We start from the raw sequence: 23,607 nt of genomic DNA, 5'->3' as shown, positions 1-23,607 counted from the left end.
AAAAGATAATGAAAGAAAATTTCCCAGATTTGGCAAAGAAAACAGACCTACAAGTCCAGGAAGCACAGAGAGTCCGAAAGAAGCTAGGCCCAAAGAGGACCACATCAAGACACGTCATAATTAAAATGCCAAAGGTTAAAGATAAAGAGAGGATCTTAAAAATAGCAAGAGAAAAACAGAGTTACCTGCAAAGGGGTGCCTATAAGACTATCAGCTGCTTTCTCAAAAGAAACTTTTCAGGCAAGAAGGGACAGGCAAGAAGTATTCAAAGTGATGAAAAGCAGGGACCTACAACCAAGATGACTATCCAGCAAAGCTATCATTTAGAATGGAAGGGCAGATGGAGTGCTTCCCAGGTAAGGTCAAGCAAAAGGAGTTCATCATCACCAAGTCCTAATTATATGAAATATTAAAGAGACTTATTTAAGAAAAAGAAGATCAACACTATGAACATTAAAATGACAACAAACTCATAACTATCAACAACCGAATCTTAAAAAATAAAAACAAAAGCAAACTAAGCAAACAAACAGAAAAGGAACAGAATCAAAAGTGTGGGGATCATTTGCAGGGTTACCAGCTGGGAGGGAGAAGGGGAAGAAATGGGGAAATGGTGCAAGGACTAAGAAGCATAATTGGTTGGTACAAAATAGACAAGGGGAAGTTAAGAATAATACAGGAAAGGGTGAAGCCAAAGAACTTATATGCACGACCCATGGACATGAACTAAGGGGGGTGCGATTGCTGAAGGGATGGGGGTACTGGGAAGTGGGGAGCTAAGGGAAAATAAATTGGAACAACTGTAACAACATAATAAAATATACTTAAAGTATATATATATATATATACACATATATATATGTATATATATATATTTATTTATTTAGAGAGAGGGGAAGTGAGGGAGAAAGAGAGAGACTCATTGATCAGTTCCCTCTTGTTTGTGCCCCGACCAGGGATGGAACCCGAAACCCAAAAACTAGGCCCTCGACATTTGCCCTGACTGGGAATCAAACTGGTGACCTTTTGCTTTGCAGGACGACGCCCAATCAACTGAGCCACATTGATCAGGGTGAAAAAGGAATCTTTTAGATAGTTTATTTGTGTTGTTCAGTTTGAATAAAATATTTTTTAACTGGAGGAATTCAAATAGTTGTTTTGTGTTGTTGTATTGCAAAGACAGTGTTTTTGAATGATAGCTTATCTGGTAAGCTGGCTGTGTTGGTGAGACAATTTTGGTAGTTAATAAGCATTTATTAAGCAATCTAGAACCAGCCATCCAGGGGTGAAGGGATGGTGGGCACGGATGGAGAGAAATAAGGAGTGAAAGGCATTATTTAATCATAGAATTTGTAGTTCGAGAGATAAAAGGTATGTGTTAAAGGACGTGAGAGCAAGTTAAAGTAGTAAATTTAAGGTAGACAATTTTAGAAAAGTTGTACATTCAAGCTGTGAAAATTGAAAATAAACCATAGTTAAGGTGATCAGGGGAATGAGGGGTGGGGCGGCTCTGTCAGGAAAATGCTGATCTGATGCTTGAGATGACGTTGACCACCCGTTGTCAGGCAGGAAAGGAATGTACTTTGTGGTCAAGGGGATGGTATATGCGGAGGCAAGGAGTCAGGTGTAGCAAATGGCACATGGCAGACAGGACAGCCTTTTGATTTAGAAATAAAAAGATTTTATTTGTAGAAATGAGCAAAGAATTAGGAGAGGTATGATGCCGCTCATGTTCTTATATCTGATAAGAGATTGATTCTTAAGGGTGTCAAGGTGGAACCTCTTTTAAAAAGATTATTCTGGCAGTTGGGTGTGGAATGGAATTGTAATTGAGTGTAGTGAAGGTTTAGATTATGATGGCAGCTCCTGTACAACTAGAGAGAAAAAATTAGCTGTAATCTTTAGAATTTTGTAACCAGTTAAATTTTAAGTAGAAGGGAAGACTATAAGTAAACATAGAAATCAAAAGTTATCTCCAAAAGTTTGAATTGGATTTAGCTGCCTCTTGTGATAAGGAAATTGGAAATTAGTATTAATTTGGGGTGGGAGGTAATGTCTTGGACATCAAAAAGGTAAGTTAGATAATGCAATTTGTGGATTTCAGGGTTGTTTTTTTTTTAAGATTTTACGTATTTATTTTTAGAGAGAGGGAGAAGGAGGGAGAAAGAGAGGGAGAGAAACATTGACCTGAGAGAGAAACAGCAATTTGTTGCCTCTAGTATAGACCCTGACTTGGGACTGAACTCGAAACCCAGGCATGGCCCTGAGCAGGACTCAAACTCATGACCTTTTGCTTTATGGGAGGACACCCAACTAACTGAGCCACGCTGGTCAGGGCTCAGGGTTTTGTTTCAAATATGTGATTCTATTTTGTCATACAGCCTGGAGTCTGTGAGTACAACATGTAAACAGCTGAGCCAAGAACTAATGGAAAAATATGAAGAATTGAAGAAAATGGAAGTACATAACAATGAGTACAGGACAGAGATTAAGAAGGTAAAAACCTGCATGCTTGGGGTTGCACTGTTGTTTGTACTCATGGGTTGAGCTGTGGGTTGAGATGTTGTAGGAGTTATTTTTAATGAGAGAAAAATGTAGCCTGAAGGGCTCCTTGATATTCAGTGGCAGACAAGCACCTGTTCTGTGCTTAGGGGACGCAATATAAACATTTTCAGGATAACTGAAGCCTTTCCTCTTTGTACTCTAAAACTTTATTTTAAAACATTTTAAATGGAAATATTTCTAAGATATATACACTTTCCTGCTTGCAAAAAGATATTATATAAACTAGCATTTAATATTTCCTTATTGACTAAATGTGGCTATGGATCTGTCTCCTCTTCTGTGCTTTGGTGTAGTTAATATTCTCATTGGCTAGTGAGGTGTGCAGAGCTATTTGTCTCTGTTAATGGGCCCTGGCTGCCCTGTTTGTTGACTCATTTTTTTTTATTACTTCTTTGAGATTACTTCTAGCTCCTCTCTTCTTTTCTTTCTGTTATCTTCTGTGGACCAGAAAACCATGTAAGCAAAATTTTTAGATTTGCATGTAAAAAAAGAATGAAGGTCACAGGTGCTGTCCTCTAAATAATGTGTTCATGGACCTTGATATTTGTTCTCAGTATTTGAATAACTTATCTCTCCCTCTTTTGAGGTATAATAAATGGGTCCTACTAGCTGACCATCAGTATAGATATGCAACTTGGCAAATTGCTCATTTTATGCAGATTTAATCTAGGGAAAAAATTCATGTTTTGAAGTAAGGTAAAAATTACCATATTATTTTAACTATTAATATATTTTTCTATCTCATACTTCCTCTTAATTTTTCATGCTTTCTTTCCTTTTTCTTTGTAGTTGAAAGAACAGATTTTACAGGCTGATCAAAGTTACAGTTCTGCACTAGATGGAATGAAGATGGAAATCTCTCGTTTAACTCGTGAGTTACATCAGCGAGATATCACTATTGCTTCTGCCAAAACTTCTTCCTCTGATATGGAAAAGCGACTCAAAGCAGAAATAGAAAAGGCAGAAGAAAAAGCTGTAGAGCACAAGGTAACACTTGAACAAAACCCCTTTTTATTTGAAGTTTGTTTTTGAGGATTGAGTTTATTAAAGGTATCATTTCCATAATATTTAATTTAGTAAATTTTTTAGACACCTGCTGTGAGCTGAGAGCATGCTGGGTAACAAGCATTCTAGTGAGGATTGGTGGGGCCGTGAGAGTAGACACAGACAAGTACAGAGACTGTGGCTGCGGTGTGAGGGGAGGGTGTGATGTGTTCTCTGTGACAAAGTGAACTCCAAGTGAGGCAGGTGACAATGGATGAGACTGGAAAGCAGGGACTAGCTCCTGAAGGGTCCTGTCGGTCATGTTTAAGCGTTGGAGTGTTATCTTGAATATTGTCAGTAGAGAATGGCTTTACTCAAGGATAAAAAAAATCTCTCTGGTCATCATGTGGGGAAGAAGCAAGAAAGCCTTAAAGAGACCACCCAGATGCTGTTTTAACTTGAAACATGCTGAGAGACATAGAGATTTTAATGAGAAAGCATAGAGTAGGAAGGGCAGAGACTTGGGTCAAACTTAGGATGTTACTTATTTAGGGTAGAAAGGTGTTGGCATGGAGCTAAAAACGAAAAAAACAGTAGCACTAAGGAAGGACACAGTCTTCACTGAGGAAGCCGGAAGCCAAGGAAGGCAGGGCTTTTTGGGCAAGCAGAAAAGCTAAGGAGAATAAGACTGAAAATAAGGAATTACTTTGTGAAAAGAGTGCAGTCTGTGATATTGGACGTAGAAGCCAAATCAAAGGAGGCTAACCCAGGAGAGTGGTTAGGGATTTGCAAGTGAACTGATTCCTCTTCCTAGAATAATATTTTATTTACACATGTGTTAATTCATCTTTAAACATCTTTTGAAGAAATCATTTTAGAAGATATTTATATGTATCAATGAATGTAACTTTGCCCAATGAAACTTACATTTGAAGAGATTCTCTAAGGCGTATTTGATGTTTTGTTATTTTTATTTATTTATTTTTTCTGCTTTTTCCTTCTCAGGAGATTTTGGATCAGCTGGAATCATTCAAGTTAGAAAATCGTCGTCTTTCTGAAATGGTGATGAAATTGGAATTGGGTTTACATGAGGTACATAAATAGAAACTTAAGTTTTTTTACTATCCAAGCCTTTAAGGAAATCACTTTGTAAATATTCATATGGCAAAGAGAGAGTTAAGATCAAATATGGAATGATCCTTCTGCAGAAAATAATGATGAAAATGAGCAAAATATGTTTCCCCATTCTAGTAATTGGAAGATATTTTTTATATTGTGTATGTGATAAAATATACATACAGTCTGTGTTCTTAATAGGAAGAATGTATATAAAGGACTTAGAATAGTGCTTGGCATTTAGTAAGTATATAAGAAGTGTTAGATGCTGTTATTATCATTATTATTTTCACAATATTTTTTTCATTATAATGTATATCATCTTTTAAGTAATTTAGTTTTAATTATATTTAATTATAATATAATGAAACCATAAAGAATTTTACAACATAAAAATGTAAAGTTTCTGGGTGGCAAAAGATCCCATAAAAAAAGACTAATAGACTAGTGAAAACAATCTAAATAGAAGGTTAACATAAAATATTAATATATAAGGATTTCCTACGAAAATAAAGATAATTCAATACAAAAATGGTCAAAGAGCATAAATAGGTAATTCATAGAAGTAATACAAAAATCCAGTAAACAAGGAGAGCTTCTCAACCTCCCTAATAGTCAAGACAAAATAAATAAATATTCAATTGCTAATTGGATTGACAATGATTTTTAAAAACTAATATAGTCAGTGTTGGTAAAAATATAGGGAAACAGGCCCTCTCATGCTCTTTTAATGAGGAAGTGAATTGATAGAGCCTATCTAGGGGGCAATTTAGCAATATCCATCCAACTTGTAAATATATACAGCTGTAAACTCCTGAGTCATGTGCATTTCTGAATTTGATTGTCATTGCTGAATAGTTCTCCAGAAAGGAAGAACCCATCCTATAGGAGCAAATGTGCAGGAATGGTTATTTCTGTGTTTGCAATATCCAAAATTTTGAAATAAACTAAATGTTTATAGGAAGATGGTTAATTTGTGGCTTTCTATACTATGAAATATTATGTTGTATCTTAAAAGTGGCAGAGAAAAATATGCCTCTAATCTTGCTCCCTCCTGCAAGCCCTCTAAAACTATAGTGAAAGGAAATTTTTTTTTTAAGCATAACCTTACAAAAATGGTAAAAATATGAAAGGAGACAACAGCTAGACGTCTTGTACAGGGGAAGATGGTTGGATGGATGGAAATGGCTTTATATGCCCTGGTAAAGCCAATACTAAGTTAGTAGTGGAGAAAGCCAAGAACTCACTGGTTTATAACATAGTCTTCAAAGGGCCCAGAATTTGTCAGTAACTGATTGCTGGAGTCTTCTCTGAGGCAGTGATGACCTGTTCACATACGAGTTGGGAACTCTCGCGGGCACTTAAGCCTGACCATGGCCAGATTCTGTTTAGCCTTCTTTCTCCTGAAACCTCCATCCAACAGTGGAAGTACTGTCCTTTCTTTATACAGCCAGGTGTGTGCTTGGTGCAGTTTTTATATTACCTTTTACATTCATTTGTCTATAGTTGTTAAAATAAAATCTGAGAAAATTTTAAAAGATGCCCGGCAAAGGCAAGCATTATCTTTTTAAAAAAAAGTATATTTAATGACTCAGATAGCAGACTCTGGCTGGTGAAAATCCTGTCAGTGGTTTAAACTTCCTCTGGTTTTGAAGTCACACGCAGTGCAAATATTTTGTACATTATTAAGAATAGTTATTAGAAAGTGTCTTACTGCATTTTACTACCTAGGAAGGTGGAATTGCTTTTTTACAAATGAATAGTTGGGTTAAATAACTATTTTAATAAATTATCTTAATGAAAACAATAGCTCTGGTAAAATAAATTATTTACTGCATTTAAAAATGGATAGTAGTTTGTAGTTTAAATTCTATGTTCTGCAAAATTTTTTTAGGGGCGGATTTTAACTGGGATTGACAACTTATTGAAAGATTTTGTAACTTGTCACTAATGGGACAGATTGCTAAAGGTTGTATTTTAAAGTTTATGTTTTTGTTAGGTAAATTCTATATGTCAAACCACTCTTAATCTTATTTTCAGAAAATTCTTTACAGAAAAGGCCAAGCTAAATATTGTATTAAAGTCCAAAGATTACCTTAATTTTTCAGACTGCTAATTAAAATATTTTGTCATTAGAAAAAAATGGTCCAGACCACTTTTACTGTATCACCAGACAACACCTAGAATTGAAGAGCAATGAACCTGATGATCACAAAACGCAGACCAGATCAGAATAGTAACTCCCACTTTGTACTTGAGTGCTGCTTTATCATGTTTAAATTTATTTCACACACAAGAATAGGTGCCAGTGTAATTAAAAATATCTAAGGCCAGAGAGTATTTATTTAAAATCTGTCCCTGCTGGTCAGAGTTCCTTTTTAGAAACTTCTGTTCAATTATTTCTTTCTTTTTCTCCTTTTTTTTTTTTTTTTTTTTTTTTTGTCTCTCCGTTTTCTCCCACAGGTATTTTGGGGCTGTTGAAACTTCTTTTTGAAGAAGAACCCCTGGCCACTATGTGGCTTTTTCTGTTTCTGGTTCTCACTTGTAGCTTTACTCCCGGACGGTTCTGAGCCTTCCTCCTGCCCTGTGCATGTCCCTGACACATCTGGGAAGCCCACTGTGCCCTAACATTTCACCCCTCTTACTGGAAGAGAAAGGACCCCTCTTCTCTCTTAGTCTTAGAGAGCCAACACCAGATCTTCACTTTTTCCAAAGAAAAGCCATAGATGAACTAGTTACAACTAAAAAAAAATGTAATTTTCCACTAGCAGCTGTATCACTTATACAAATTAAGTGACTCTAGTATTCTTTTTTATTAGGCAAAAGAGATTTCAATAGCAGACCTCCAGGAGAATTACATTGAGGCATTAAATAAATTAGTATCTGAAAATCAACAACTACAGAGAGATTTGATGGATACCAAATCTAAGCTGGAGATTTCTACTCAGATGTGCAAAAAAAACTATGATGTGTTCTTAAAACCGACACACAGCAGAGCATCTGAGTTCAAGAATACAGAGTTCAAGTAAAATCTCTTCATGGTTTATTTAAAATGTGTATCATCATAATATAGTTCTCTTTCCTTTAAGAATAACTTCTGACTTAGAGATATTAAGTCTCCCTCCAAGGACTGTGTTTAATTCTGAAGTACACTGTCCACAAGTAAAGCTAATATCAGGTTAAAACACAGAAGGCCCATATAGCACTCTCATTCAAGCCTGTGTTTTAGATACTCTGGATGTAGGTATAAACAACGTCCTTAGTCCCCTGAGCCTTTTCATGCTGCCTGCCACCTCCCCAACCCCATTTGCCTCCTGCGAAGTTGGCTTTATAGAAAAAGTTTCCTTAGTATTTTTGGTTAGTGAATTATAGGCTGTTACCATAAGTCAGTGTTCGTGAAAAACCACCTGGCTTCAGGTCTTAGGATAGGGTTTACCTGTTTCCCTCCCAAAAGGCATTGCTGACACCCTCACTGCCCTAACCCTCCTCCACCCCGAGATGAGGGGAGGTGCCTTGCTTAAACGTACGCTAGATTTCTGTGGCAGCTGGTCTATCTTCCCTGCTGTATTGCAGGTGTGTGAGGGCAGGGGCCTGGCCATGGGGATTGCACATGTGGAACCTGAGTGAATGAAGGAACACCTGGTCTGAGTGGGCTGCTTATTTTATAAATCACAGCCTTACTAGTTATAAATTACAGCCTTTTCATTTATTTTTAAGTGAACTTCCTACAACATTTCTGTTTTAAATGAGAAAAATTGCTACAATTTTTATGTTTTGTTTTCCAATCTGCTATCCAGGCCATCCCATGGCCAGCACAGACATGGTGGAGTGAAGACAGGTCTTCCTTCTTCTCCGAGAGGATCAACGTCGGGTAGCGTAGAGCCAGTGTTCAGGGTCCTCAGCCCCCTGAGCGCCCATCTCAGCTCTTGCGGCTCCAGCATCTCTTTGCCTTCCAACTTTCTGTATAAAGCTCACTCTTTGCCTTCAGTGCTAGACCCAGAGGAAGCCATTTTTTCTGACACTATCTCTGAGAGTATAAATGACCAAGAAGAGTTTATGTCTTCGGTATGGAAACTTCCTGATCTTACTAGTTTATTAAGTTTGATTTTATCTTTTATTTTAAGGATGAGGAGTATGATATGTTTTGTTTTGTTTTCTTACTGGTTCTCTATCTTAAGTAACCTTTATGATTCTCATGTATTTCTGTCTTACTGTTTTACTTATGAAAACACATTAGCCATGAACACTTTTCAAAATACATCTTAGTTCTGAAATATGACATAAGTTATAGATACTCATTTGTTTTTAACCCTAATTGGAAATTCCCTTCCTTTCCTTTTTAGACCAGGTCTATTTTATATTGGAATGGCTGGTTCAAGGAATATCTCTGGATGGCAGGATAGTCCTGAGGCCTGCACAGTGGAGAAGGAGGAAAGGAACTGGTGGAGAGGGAAAACGGGGCGGGTGGAGGTGGAGGAAGGGTTTGCATCTGATTATAGAATGTTACCTCAGACTCTGCTAGGGTGTGACAGTCGGTCCTCATTAGTCATGGAATCGGTATTTGTGACTTTGCCTCCTTGCTTAAAATATTTGTAACCCCCAGTCAGTACCCAGAGCTCTATCACATTATTCATGGACTGGTGCAGGGCTGTGACTAGACTTGCACACTCCCAGCTGAGGTGGCCCCGGCGGCTCTGGCCTCTTGTTTCAGCTCTTGAGAGATGACCACAGGCCAGAGCCAGGAGGGGCAGTGCAGTTCAGCAAGAAGCTCAGACTCTGGGGCCCCTTGACAGAGTTTGACTCCGGCTCTGGCTTAGCAGGCTGGCCTTGGGCAAGTCACTAACTGCTTCTGAACCTCGTTTTCTCTTTTGTAAAGTAAAGAAAATAGAATCTACTGGGATGAGTGGGATTCAGCATGATACTCTCTATAGGACAGATGTGTGTGTATCTTCCCTGGGGGCAGTGATTCTGTGTCCACGAATTCAGTGTCTGAGGTGACTTTACAGAAACCACCACTGCAGATGAGGATGGTCTGCATGCGTGTAGGTCCTGTGTTGCCCTCTGGAGTCGGAACTGAGATACCACTACCCCGCAGGTTTCAAACAAGGCACTGGGATGGATATTTTGGAGGAGGGAAAAAGAGTTGATTTTAAATGGTGTCTAATATAGGTAGATATTTTGTGTTTTAATGTGAAAGTAACATATTCATATTTTAAGAACGAGTTTGAATAGCAGGCATAAATGTATTTTCTTCTGGGCTGTAAAAGGATGTACATGTCTAAAATGGGATATTCTCCAGACTAGTGATTATATTTACATGGATTTTACATTTACACTCTGGTCAGAAAGGAAGAGAGCTGTGTGAATTTCTGCAGGGCCTTTATTTAAGAAAGTATTCTTTTAAAAAAAAAATTGTTTGTTTATTTATTTATTTTTAGAGAGAGGGGAAAGGAGAAAGAGAGGGAGAGAAACATCACTGTGTGGTTTCCTCTCACTCGCGCCCCCAACTGGGGACCAGACGGGCAAACTAGTCATGTGCCCTGACTGGGAATTGAACCAGCGACACTTGGTTTGCAGGTCGCCGCTTAATCCACTGAGCCACAGCAGCCATGGCTTTAATAAAGTATTCTTGTCATTAGGATAAAGACACAAAAAATCCCTTCAGAGGAGAAAGTATTTTTTAAATATCATCTTTTAATATTGCTAGTTAGAAAATTTCATGCATAATGTGTCTTAGAAACAGACTATTCAGCTTACGTATGTCAAAATTTGTGTCTCTTCTAGTGTCCCTTGCCTGTGTCTCCCCTTGGTTCAATAGCCACAAGATTTTTGCAAGAGGAGGAACTCAGATCTCATCATATCCTAGAGCGCCTGGATGCCCACATTGAGGAACTGAAGAGAGAGAGTGAAAGGACAGTGAAACAATTCACAGCCCTGAAGTAGCCTCTTTTAAAAAACCACCAACTTGGAAATAAAAACAAACACCAAAGAGTTACTGTCGTCTGAAGTAGTTGCTCTTTAAAAACATGAATGTATAAAAATCGTGAAGCTGTTGTGAAGAAATCTGAAAAACTGACACTTCTCTGAGGCATTTCTGCGGCACTGGTTTGTTTGAAGGACTTTTCCCAGCAATAACTTACAGGAATAAGCCACTTCGCTAGACTTTTTTCTCATTAATATTTATTATCATAAAGGGGTACTTTCTCTTGCTGACTTAAATGTGAATAGCTGTAGGCTAAAATGATTTTATGGTACATGTTGAAAATAAAGTAGCTACAGAAACTTCTATAGGGGAATTATGTAGAAGTGTGGATTCAGGGTCAAACTAATCTGGCTTGATATATTGGTTTTGCCACTTGCTAGCGAGTTGGGCTGGTAATGTGCAAAGCTGAGCTGGAGGTATATGAAAGGGTTAAAGAACTTGGACAGGAAGGCCTCTCTTGCTCTGAGCACAGGTAGAAGAGAGAGGTGGAGGGAGCGGGTGGGGGCTGGTTTTAGTGAGTGGTGCCTCTGGAGCATCCGAGGGAAATGTTCCATTTCTAAGAGGATCAGGTGGGAGACAAAGATGTCCATGGTGCAGGAGGCATCTGAAACCTTGGAGAGTTGGCGAGATCCTTCCGATAAGACCTATTGAGGAGGGAGTGGAGATAGAGAAGAGCAGAGTGCCATGCTCGGGGCCCTGAAGGATGCCGGCCTGCGAGATCATAGCAGAGAGGGCAGTAGAGAGCTACAATGTGCAGTTAGAGACAAGAAGGTGACGTGTAGTGTCCTTGCTGGCTCAAGGACATGCTCCTGTGGTTCCCCTCTCTCCAGGGGATCTTTCCCGTCAGTGTATAAACATCCCGTGAGTTCTCCTTTCCCTAAAACCAAACCAAACCTCAGTTCCGTATGCCTCTATATCTACTGCTCCAAACATTTGTTCCCCTGCACCCCTGGGTCTGCAGTGACTCTACGCTTCCCTCCCTCCCACTCTTAGCCCTTTCTAGCCCTGCTTCCATCTCCACCAGGGACCTGTTGTCTTGCTTTTGAGGTCACCAGTGACCTAGTTAGTCCCCGAGCGTTATTTCACACAGGTGGCCTCTCCCTGTTTGTCTCTTGGTTTCCCTCCTGCCTCGCTGGTCACTCCACCTCATTGTAGTTTTCTGGCTTTTCCTCTTCTAAAGCTCCCCACTCTGCCCGCCAGGCTCACATGGGTTTTCTCACTCAAGCACACTCCCCTAGAATATTCCATTATTCCATTTGATTCTCAGGCTTTGAATACCATCTACAGGCCAGTGACCCCTACATTCAAAACTAGTTTTGATCGCTCCCCAGAGCGGCTATCTTGGATACCTGCTTATGGAATATCTTCATTTGAATGTCTGATAAGCATCTCATGTTGAACATGTTCAAGAGAGAACTCTGGATTCTCACAAAATTCCCTGTGAGGACAGTACCTGTTTGCCAGTTGCTGGGAGTTATGCTTGATGCTTGCCTTACCCACACCTCCATATCCAAGCCGTTGGGAGGCCCTGTCAGGTCTGCCTCCCAAATCTATCTCAGATCCAACCACTGCCTCTTCTCCGCTGCCATCGCCCCAATCCAGACCAGCCCAACCTCTCACTTAGGTTCCGGCATTGGCCTCCTAACTGGCGTTACCCACACTCCTGACTCAGTCTCCTTCAGAACAAGTCGCCCTTCAAAAATGTAAATGAACAGGGTCACCCCTACCTCCCTTAAAATGCTTCCAAGACTTCTCAGTGCACCCAGGATAAACCCAAACTGCTTACAGAGCCTGCAACCACCGCCTTCAGCCACTGCATCATCTCTCACTGTGCTCCAGCCACGCTGGCCCCCTCTAACCTGTTAGGGCCCTGCGCTTGCTGTTTATCCGGAATCCCTTTCTCTCGCCTCCCAGTGACTGGCGCTTCCTCCCCTGCTGCACCTAAAACCTGGTGAGATGGTATGAAAATCCCTACTGGTCAAGAATATGCTGCCCAAATCATCAACACCAAGAAGCTCTCTGCCAGGGATCATCAGAAACTGGAAAGGGAAGCTAGAATCTGCCATCTGCTGAAGCACCCCAATATCATGTGGCTCCACGACAGCATCTTGGAAGAAGGCTTCCACTACCTGGTGTTCGATCTAGTTACTGGGGGAGAACTGTTTGAAGATATTTTCGCGAGAGAACACTATAGCGAGGCCTGCGCCAGGTGAGTGCCGGCCCCCGGGACACCTGCTCCCCGCTCCGCACAGCTGTGCAGCCGTGCAGTCGCTGCAGGCCACAGGGCACCGGCCAGAACTTCTCTCATCAGGATGGATGCCATTCCCCCAGGATTTCCAAGATGATTCTTCAAAAAAAAGTCTGAATCTGGTATAAACCTAATTAGTATCTAGTGTCTGTAGTGGGAGTGCATGTTTTATTTTATTTTATTTTTTATTTTTTTATTTATTTATTTTTTTAATTTTTTAATTTTGGTTTTTCAATTACAGTTGTCCCCTTTTCCCCCAATTTCTCTCCCCCACCCAACCCACCCCCTCTCCCACAATCATACCCCTCCCCGTTGTCCATGTCCATGAGTCTTTCATACAGGCTCTTTAATTAAACCCTTCCCTTACTTATCCCCCTTCTCTCCCTCTCCCCTCCCCCCTATTGACTGCTATTCTGCTCTTTGTTCTATTTAGTTCCTTTGTTTGTGTTGTTCTTTAGTTTCCTGTATTAGGTGATATCATATGGTATTTTTCTTTCTTTGCCTGGCTTATTTCACTAAGCATAATTCTCTCTAGTTCCATCCATGTTGTTGCAAATGGCAGGAGTTCCTTCTTTCTTTCTGCTGCATAGTATTCCATTGTGTAAATGTACCACAGTTTTTTGATCCACTCATCTACAGATGGGCACTTAGGTTGTTTCCAGCACCTAGCTATTGTAAACAGTGCTGCAATGAACATAGGGGTGCATAAGTTCTTTTGAATTGGGGTTTCAAGATTCTTCGGGTATAATCCTAGTAGTGGAGTCATTGGTTCAAAAGGCAGTTCCATTTTTAATCTTTTGAGGTAATTCCATACTGTTCTCCATAGTGGCTGCACCAGTCTGCATTCCCACCAACAGTGCAGTAGGGTTCCCGTTTCTCCACATCCTCGCCAGCACTTGTTGCTTGTTGATTTGTTGATGATGGTCATTCTGACTGGTGTAAAATGGTATCTCATTGTGGTTTTTATTTGCATCTCCCTGATGGCTAATGATGTTGAGCATTTTTTCATGTGTCTATGGACCTTCTGTATGTCCTCTTCGGAGAAGTGTTTGTTCAGGTCCCTTGCCCATTTTTTAATTGGGTTGTTTGTTTTCTTGATGTTGAGTCGTATCAGCTCTTTATATATTTTGGAAATCAGTCCCCTGTCTGTGATGTCATTGGCAAATATGTTTTCCCATATGGTTGGTTTCCTTTTCATCTTGCTGATGTTTTCTTTTGCTGAGCAGAAACTCTTCAGTTTGATGTAATCCCATTTATTTATTTTTTCCTTTATTTCTCTTGCTTTAGGAGATGTATCCGTGAAGAGATTGTTATGTGAGATATCTGATATTTTCTTGCCTATGTTTTCCTCTAGGACTTTTATGGTGTCACAGCTTACATTTAAGTCTTTGATCCATCTTGAGTTTATTCTCGTGTGTGGTGTAAGTTGGTGGTCTAGTTTCATTTTTTTGCAGGTCCCTATCCAGTTCTCCCAGCACCATTTGTTAAAGAGGCTCTTCTCACTCCATTTTATGTTCCTTCCTCCTTTATCAAAGATTAGTTGACCATAGAGGCCTGGGTTTATTTCTGGACTCTCTATTCTGTTCCACTGATCTATATGTCTGTTCTTATGCCAGTACCATACTGTTTTGATTACAGTGGCTTTGTAGTATTGTTTGATATCTGGTGTTGTGATTCCTCCTGCTGTGTTCTTCTGTCTCAAGATTGCTTTTGCTATTCGGGGTCTTTTTTGGTTCCATATGAATTTATGGAGTATTTGTTCTAGGTCTGTGAAATATGTCATTGGTATTTTAATAGGGATTGCATTGAATTTGTAAATTGCTTTGGGTACTATGGCCATTTTGATGATGTTGATTCTTCCCATCCAAGAACATGGTATTTGCTTCCATTTATTTGTTTCTTCCTTAATTTCTTTCTTCAATGTTATGTAATTTTCAGAGTACAGGTCTGTTATCTCTTTGGTTAAGTTTACTCCTAGGTACTTTATTTTTCTTGTTGCTATAGTAAATGGTATTTTCTTTTTTGTCTCTGTCTCTGCTATTTTATTGTTGGTGTACAGAAATGCCTTAGATTTCTGTATATTTATTTTGTACCCTGCGATTTTGCCAAATTTACTTATTATATTGAGTAGTCTTTTAGTGGAGTTTATAGGATTTTCTAGGTATACTATCATGTCATCTGCATATAATGAAAGTTTCACTTCCTCTTTCCCAATTTGGATGCCTTTTATTTCTTTTTCTTGTCTGATTGCTGTGGCTAGGACTTCCAACACTATGTTGAAAAGGAGTGGAGAGAGTGGACAACCTTGTCTAGTTCCTGAGTTCAGGGGGAATGCTTTCAGTTTTTGTCCATTGAGTATGATGTTGGCCTCAGGCTTCTCATATATAGCCTTAATTATGTTAAGATATGCTCCCTTTATTCCCATTTTGCTGAGTGTTTTCATCATAAATGGGTGTTGTACTTTATCAAATGCTTTTTCTGCATCTATTGATATGATCATGTGATTTTTGTCTTTCATTCTGTTTAGGTGATGTATTATATTTATTGATTTGCGAATATTAAACCATCCTTGCATCCCTGGAATGAAGCCCACTTGATCATGATGTATGATCTTTTTGATGTATTGCTGGATCCTGTTTGCCAATATTTTATTGAGGATTTTAGCATCGATGTTCATCAGTGATATTGGCCTGTAGTTTTCTTTCTTTGTTGTGTCTTGACCTGGTTTGGGGATTAGGATAATACTGGCTTCATAGAAAGAGTTTGGGATTTTCCCCTCTTCTTGGATTTTTTGGAACAGTTTGAGGAGGATAGGAGTTAGTTCTTCCCTGAATGTTTTGTAGAATTCACCTGTGAAGCCATCCGGTCCAGGGCTTTTGTGTGCCGGGAGATTTTGGATTACTGTTTCAATTTCCTTTTTTGTTATTGGTTTGTTGAGACTTTCCACTTCTTCTTGATTTAGTTTTGGAAGGTTGTATGTTTCTAGAAATTTGTCCATTTCTTCTAGATTGTCAAATTTCTTGTCATACAGTTGTCTGAAGTAATTTCTAACTATCATTTGTATTTCTGAGGTATCAGTCGTGATTTCTCCTCTTTCATTTCTGATTTTGTTTATTTGTGTCTTCTCTCTTTTTTTCTTGATTAGACTGGCTAGAGGCTTGTCGATTTTGTTGATTTTTTCGAAGAACCAGCTCCTAGTTTTGTTGATCTTTTGGATTGTTTGTTTAGTCTCTATGTCATTTAGTTCTGCTCTGATCTTGATGATTTCATTCCTTCTTCTTGCCCTAGGCTTTGTTTGTTGTTGTTGTTCTAGTTCTTGTAGCATTGTGGTTAGGTTTTTTATTTGAGATTCTTCTAGCCTTTTCAGATATGCCTGTATTGCTATAAACTTCCCTCTCAGGACTGCTTTTGCTGTGTCCCACAGGTTTTGGGTTGTTGTGTGCTCATTATCATTAGTTTCTAGAAATTTCTTGATTTCTTCTTTGATGTCATTGTTAACCCATTCATTATTTAATAGCATGTTATTCAATCTCCATGAGTTTGGGTGTCTTTGATTTTTTTCTCTGAGGTTGATTTCTAGTTTCAGGGCATTGTGATCTGAAAAGATGCTTGATATGATTTCAATTTTCTTGAATTTGTTGAGGCTTGTTTTGTGACCTATCATGTGGTCTATCTTTGAAAATGTCCCATGTGCACTTGAAAAGAATGTATATTTTGCTTCTTTGGGGTGAAAAGTTCTATATATATCAGTTAGATCCATGTGGTTTAGTGTGTTGTTCAATGCCTGTATATCCTTGGTGTTTCTTTGCTTTGATGATCTGTCTATTGTTGATAATGGAGTGTTGAAGTCCCCTACTATGAGTGTGTTGTTGTTGATATCCTTTTTGTGGTCTTCTAGTATTTGCTTTATGTATTTGGGTGCTCCTATGTTAGGTGCATATATGTTTATCAAAGTCATATCTTCTTGATGGATTGTTCCTTTAAGTATTATGAAGTGTCCTTCTTTGTCTCTTTTTATTGTCCTTGCTTTGAAATCCATTTTGTCTGATATGAGAACTGCTACCCCGGCTTTTTTTTCCGGTCCGTTTGCTTGGAATATTTTTTTATATCCCTTTACTTTCAGTCTGTGTAAATCTTTTGTTTTGAGGTGTGTTTCTTGTAGACAGCAAATATGTGGGTCCTGTTTTCTTATCCATTCCGTTACCCTATGTCTTTTAATTGGAGCATTTAATCCATTTACATTTAAGGTTATTATTGACGTGTATTTATTCATTTCCCTTTGTACCTCTGTTCCTCTCCTCTCTTGTTTTTTTCTTCTTTTTTTCTTAGAACAGTCCCTTTAGCATCTCTTGCAATGCTGGTTTGGTGGAGATGTATTCTTTCAGTCTTCCTTTGTCTGAGAAACTCCTTATTTCACCTTCTATTTTGAATGAGAGCCTTGCTGAGTAGAGTATTCTTGGTTGTAGGCCTTTGTTTTTCATTGCTTGAAATATTTTTGACCATTCCCTTCTGGCTTGTAATGTTTCTGTTGAGAAATCAGTCGATAGCCTTATCGGAGCTCCCTTGTATGTTATTTGCTGCTTTTCTCTTGCTGCTTTTAGGATTCTCTCTTTGTCTTGGAATGTTGCCATTTTAACTATGATGTGCCTTGGAGTGGGTTTTTGGGGGTTCCTCTTGATTGGAACTCTCAGTGCTTCTTGGACTTGCATAGCTTTTCCTCTCATCAGGTTCGGAAAATTTTCTGTCACTATTTCTCCTATCAGATTTTCAATTCCATGTTCCTTTTCTTCTCCCTCTCGTATTCCGATGATCCTTAAATTATTTTTCCTAATGCTATCCTGTAATTCCCTTACATCTTGTTCATATTTTTTCAATCGTTTTTCATTTTGCTATATTGTCTGGGAGTTTTTCTCTACATTATCTTCTAACTCACTAATCCGATCCTCTGCTTCGTTAAGTCTGCTTTTGACTGATTCTACTGTGTTTTTCAGTTCAGAGATTGTATTCTTAAGTTCTTCCTGGTTCCTGTTAACAATTTCTATGTCTTTTTTTATGCTGGTGTAGTTCTCTCAAGTTCCCTGTAATTTTCTTGGAGCTGCTGGTAACTTCCTTGAAGGTTGTCATAGTTGATTTTAAGGATGTCGAGTATATTGAGCTTCTTTACCACCATTGTTTTTGAATTCCATGTCTGACATTTGGGCTATGTCTATTTCGTCTATCTCTCTTTCTGAGGATTCCTCTTTTCTTTTCATTGAGGGGTTATTTTTGCGTCTTACCATGTTGGATTCTTTTTGTTTTTATTTATTTATTTATTTATTTATTTATTTATTTTGGGGGGGTAGTCTGCTTTGACTTCCCTCCTTTGTGGTGTAATATTCTTTATCGAAGGTCTGGGAGTTTCAGTGGTGCAGTCTCTTTGATATCCTGAGCCTGATGGTCTTGTGTTACCCTTTATGTCGTTTGTTTATGCTGTTCGGTTATATTTCAGATGTTCTTTGATAGGATCTTCCTTCTGGCTACTTGGTTGAGAGTCACTCTATCTGCTTTGTCTTGAGTTCTTTTGTGGATATGCTGTTAAAGACATAAACACACAGCCCAGGCAGGAGACCCACACCTTCAGAAAGTATCCCCCACTCTATCCTGCTATCGTTAGCCAACTAGCCCGTATTAATATAAATGTAAAGAGATTTGAGCTTTTATACTATAAGAAGAATAGATAAGAGTTGTTTTGGGGGAGGAAAAATATAATTTTTGATAGAGGGGTTGATAGATTAATAATAGTTGAGACTGTGCAAGCCAGTTAGTAATATTTACATTGTATGTTAATAAAAATAGAAGAAAAGGATAGAAAAATACATAGTATAGTAAGAAAGTGGGATTGTATTGTATTTGGGTTTATATAGTAATTATATTATATTATTTAGAGTGATAGGGAGGCTAAGCTAGACACACAAATGAATAAACCACGATTAAAGAGAAAGGATGAGAAGGAGAGGTTATATGCAACACGTTAGAGATAAAGTTTGTTATTATTGGAAGAGGTGAAGGAAAAACACCCCCCCAAAAAATCCCCAAGAAAATAGAAGAAAGAAGAGAGAAAGAGAAGAAAATAAAAAATTTACCACAAAACCCCCCCTAAAAAAAACCCCAAAAGGGAAGAAAGAAAGGAACAAAGAAAGATAGAAAAGAAAGAATAAAGAAGAAAGAAAGAAAAAAGAGAGGAAAAAAATATATATATATACCCCCCCAAAACCCCCCCAAAAAACCCCAGGAAAAGAATAAAGAAAGAAGGAAAGAAAAGAAATAATTAAGAAGAAAGAAAGAACAAGGGAGAAAAAAATTTGGAAAAAAAAAATCGATGTTTTTACTCCGTTTTAGCCTTGGTGTGTTGCCTTCTTTTTCTGGGTCCGCAGCTGGTCTAGTGTGGCAGGTCAGAGGTTCTTGTTTTTTGCAGGACTGGTGTGTGCCCCCGGTTGCCGCTATGGTGCGCGCCCGCGGTTGCCGGCACGGCGCGCTCCCTTGCTGCTTGCTGGAGCCAGTTGAGGTGCCCTTGCGCGCAAGCCCCTGCGCTCTCGGGCGGCCCGAGAGTATGCCCCGCGGTTGGAGCCCACTGCTGCCGGGCCGCGGCGGTTCCCAGTTCGCGCCGAGGTGTCCCTGCCCGCTCAGGCGGCCCGAGCGCTTTCCCCGGGATTTGCTCCTGCTTTCGCTGGGCCGCGGCGGTTCCCCGTTCGTGCCGAGGTGTCCCTGCCCGCGCGGGCGGCCCGAGCGCTTTCCCGGGGATTGGCTCCTGCTTTCTCTGGGCCGCGGCGGTTCCCCATTCGCGCGGAGGTGTCCCTGCCCGCGCGGGCGGCCCGAGCGCTTTCCCCGGGATTAGCTCCTGCTTTCGCTGGGCTGCGGCGGTTCCGTGTTCGTGCCGAGGTGTCCCTGCCCGCGCGGGCGGCCCGAGAGCTTTCCCTGGGATTGGCGCCAACTGACCCTGGGCTGAGGTGCTTTTGCGCTCGCGCGCCGCCCCGTGCCCTCAGTCCCGCTGAGCGGAGCTCCGGGAGTTGGTCTCTCGCCTCTTAGGGCAGGGCCAGGGACACTTGTGCTCAGTGGAAGCGAGCGTCCGTGGGTCGCCGCCTCCCGCTATTCCCGTGCTGCAGCTGCCCACCTTCCCTCACCCTTCTGGGCGGGCACAAACAGAGCCTGCGCTAGTGGTCTGCTTTCCGGCCTGGGGCCCTGCGCCCACGGGAGCTGTCTAGGGGTGTCTGTGCACAGTCCTCTGCGTGTTCAGTGGGCCCTCCCTGTGCCCGTTGGGGCACTGATCTTATGTCCGTTGGGGAGTGTCCGAGGGACACCTGGACTCACGCCCCGTGCACCTGGGCCAGTGAATGAGAGCACTTCCCTAGGTGTGCCCCTGGGACCCAATGGTAGGGTTGAGGAGTGGATGAGCGGGCTTCTGCGCCTGGGCTCCTCCAGAACGGCCTACCACCCCCAAACTTTCCTCCCGTCTCCACCGTCCACTAGAGAAAAATATAAAGGAGAATTATGTTCTCACTTGCCCGGCAGCACGCTGTCTCCTGTCCTTCAGCGCCAATGCCACTTGGTTGAGTCCCGTCTCTGCCAGCGGGCAGAGATCCGCTCTCCTCCCGACTCCTCTCTGGGGTAGCCTGTGGTCGCCAAAAATCCTTTGTGTGCTTCCCGCCACAGCTCGGGCAGCCGCCCCTGTCAGGAATCCCGTTTCATCCCCTTTTTCTCCGCTATCCTAACTAAACAGGTTGTTCCCAGATGGATTTTCTCTAATCCAGCAGTGCCTTGGCTCAACTCCCGCCAATGTCCAGCTGCTCACTGAGATGTTCTGTCTGCAATTAGACCAAACTGCAGACGGGTCTCCGGAGCCTAAAACCACAACCTCTCCTCACTCCTCCGCCATCTTACCTCCTCCCAATTCTCCATGTTTTATTTTATTAAAGCTGAACTGGAATGACTTCTAAAAAAACTCTGGCTTATTGCCCTGAGTTATTTCCTTCGTAGTGCTCACCACTCTCTGAAATCCTATTTTTATTTGATTTACATTTTTATTGTTTATTTTTGCCTTAGAATTAAGCTCCTTGAGGACAAGGACACCGCTTGTCTCGCTGACAATGGGGTCCTCATCACCTGCACAAGCCCAGCACTTGGGAGGTGCTCAGAGCCAGTGGTAACCGTCCCTTCTCAGGTGCACGCGTATGGCTTTGTGCCTGTGCACACGCTGCCCTTTGGGCCGGCTTCCTCTTCCCACACACGTGCCTGTGCCCCTTTACCTCGCTTGGGAAGGCTTTCCCACACCCTCTGACCGGACCCAGGGAGAGTTCCTCCTCCTTTCTCATGTGTGTGCCCCCCTCAAAGCACTGGCCATACTGTACTGTCCTCTCTGAATTTCACCTCTCCCACTTTTAACTGAAAACTCCTTAAAAGTGGGAGCCAGGTCCTGCCTGGATCTTCAGTTCCGGTGCTGCCTAAGACACAATAGGCACTAAGCAAATGCTGGCTGGATGAAAATCACCACCTTTCTGGGCTTCCTTGTACTTAGCTGTAAAATGGGGATCATATCTCGTGGGGTTAGGAGGACTTAGTAAAAATACAGTTCTGACAGGGTTGGCAGACTCTAAAAACACTGCACCCATGTGGGTTGGTGTGAGGGGATTTTGGAGTTTCAGACTGTCCCAAACTTCTGCGTAAGATATGTAGAGCTCACGTCCTGCTTCTGAAATGGTCATAGAATGTGTTGATGAGAAGGTATGGTGACAGACTCCTGTTACTGGAAATACCTACAGAATCCTGAGATACGATGTATTTCCTTAAATTTATACTGTGTTGTTCAAAGTTGAAGTAGTTGACTGATTGTCTAAGTTTGTCAGAACATTTGATTGTAAATTGATCACTCAGCTTCACTTTTCAAAAATATTTTGCCCAATATTAAAATGTATCAAAACTAAATTTGAGTTAGTGTCTTCATACATATTTTGGAAAACCTCTGTGACCAGGTACCTATATGAGAGGAAAAGATGAGGGTGCTGTAGTCTACTTTTGGTACTTACAGATAATGTTTTGTTGGGTGAGTTATGACTCTTGGCCTGGACGCCTACTGAAGTTTCGTCTGGATTTCTGTGCAGATTTAGCTGAAGAGGACAAAGTTGAGTTCCCATTGTGGGTTGGACATTACCTTTCCATGGAGCCTTATTTAATCCCCAGAAGTCTAGGATGCAGTGGATCTCATTGCCCCCAGGTGACAGGGAGGATGTAAGTGGCTTTCCCAGGCTCTTTCTAGCAGAGGCTAAGGGTAGAGACCATGGACTGCAGACAGAAGACCCTGTTTCTAATCCTAGCTCTGCCGTTTAGTAGATGTGTGACCTTGGGTAAGTTAATTAACCTCTCCATGCCTTAGTTGTCTCATCTGCAAAGTGGGAGAAATAAAAAATCATACCTGTCCTGGCTGATATAGCTCGGTTGATTGGGTGTCGTCCTGTAAAACAAAAGGTCTGAGGGTTTGATTGTTGGTCAGGGCACATGACCAGGTTTCAGGCTTGGTCTCTGGTCAGGGCATGTACAGAAGGATACCAGTTGATGTTTCTCTCTCTTTTCTTCTTCCCTTCCCCTCTCTCTAATCCCCTCTCCCTTCCCCTCCCTCTAAAAGCAGTGAAAAAATGTCCTCGGGTGAGGATAAAACAAACAAGCAAATAAAAAATTATACCTAACTCAGAGCTTTTGTGAAGATTAAATTAACATGTGTAAAGCTCTTGGATCAGTGCCTGGCCTAGTGCTATGAAAGTATCTTGCTGAATAGAAAAAATACAACACTCTGTGTTTCTGTTATGGCTACTTAACTCCAAAAAATTCTATCCTCCCTCTCTAACACAGACACATAACACCTGGTAAACTATGGGTGATGCTTATCTGTTTGCAAAACACCCTTGAGTCTAGTACCTAAACATTGCAGATGAGAAAGTATAACATAAAGCTGTCATTGAGGACATATATCAAGCAAACAGTTGTTGTGAATAGCATTCAAGTGCAGGACGGCAAGGTTAGAAAAAGAAATGTACTGACTTACTCTAGAAGCAGTTTGAGACAGCAGTGCAAAAATGCCTCAAAAAGGAGCAAGTGGTGGATTCAGGCCAAAGGGGAAGTGGGGGCTGTAAATGTTGATCCACAAATGCACATCTAGTCCAGTCCAGGTGCTAGAGGCAGGTAGAAAAATTACCTCTGAGCTTTTCAGGGCAAAAGCAAAGCAAACAGGACGACTTAAAAGCTTTATGGTGCCCACGAGATGAAAGCAGACCACGGGTTCAGGAGAAGCACATCTTTTTTCTTAATGTGTGCTGCCTTGGGCCAGATGTGTGAGCATTAGGAGAGGTACTACAACATCTTTGTAACTGCTAATAGGGAATTTGCACAGCTTCCGTTCCACATGCTTCAGTGCTGGCTGAGGCATAAGGCGCAAGTGCCACTTGGAGGCCCAGCTCTGAGAGGGTCCCAAGCATGATGGTGGAAAGCTCTTGTGGCCTGCTTATCAAAGGGGGAAATTTAGAAGAATGAAGGACTGCAGGCCTTTAAAACAATCTTCTGTGAAAGCTATTCCTCCACAGTGCAATTTTGATAATTCAAATAACATAGTACACTCTTTTTTTTTTTTTTTTTTCCTTGGTGGGAACCTAGAATTTGGGAATTTTATGTTGCCCATTAAGGACAC

The 23,607-nt window shown here is 40.9% G+C and overlaps 1 protein-coding gene across 5 annotated transcripts in view; it reads left to right on the top strand.

The window, feature by feature from the left end:
- CEP63 (centrosomal protein 63) overlaps positions 1-10,656 on the top strand; it is a 46,505-nt gene extending 35,849 nt beyond the window's left edge. For 4 of the 5 annotated variants that reach the window (XM_090284305.1, XM_090284307.1, XM_090284304.1 and 1 more), the window contains 4 exons: positions 2,382-2,496; positions 3,355-3,552; positions 4,555-4,641; positions 10,450-10,656. In XM_090284305.1, coding sequence (XP_090140431.1) covers positions 2,382-2,496; positions 3,355-3,552; positions 4,555-4,641; positions 10,450-10,608 — 559 coding nt within the window. In that variant the 3' untranslated portion in view covers positions 10,609-10,656. Of the gene's footprint in view, positions 1-2,381; positions 2,497-3,354; positions 3,553-4,554; positions 4,642-7,484; positions 7,691-8,462; positions 8,731-10,449 lie in introns of all 5 variants that reach the window. The other variant, XM_090284308.1, reaches the window with a different exon arrangement.
- Positions 10,657-23,607: the final 12,951 nt, after the last annotated feature.

Source organism: Furipterus horrens, unplaced genomic scaffold (genome assembly GCF_987537825.1).
Source record: "Furipterus horrens unplaced genomic scaffold, mFurHor1.1.pri manual_scaffold_7, whole genome shotgun sequence".
Classification (NCBI taxonomy): Eukaryota; Metazoa; Chordata; class Mammalia; order Chiroptera; family Furipteridae; genus Furipterus; species Furipterus horrens.
Note: the sequence above shows the minus strand (reverse complement) of the source record. Positions and strands in the feature narration are given on the sequence as shown.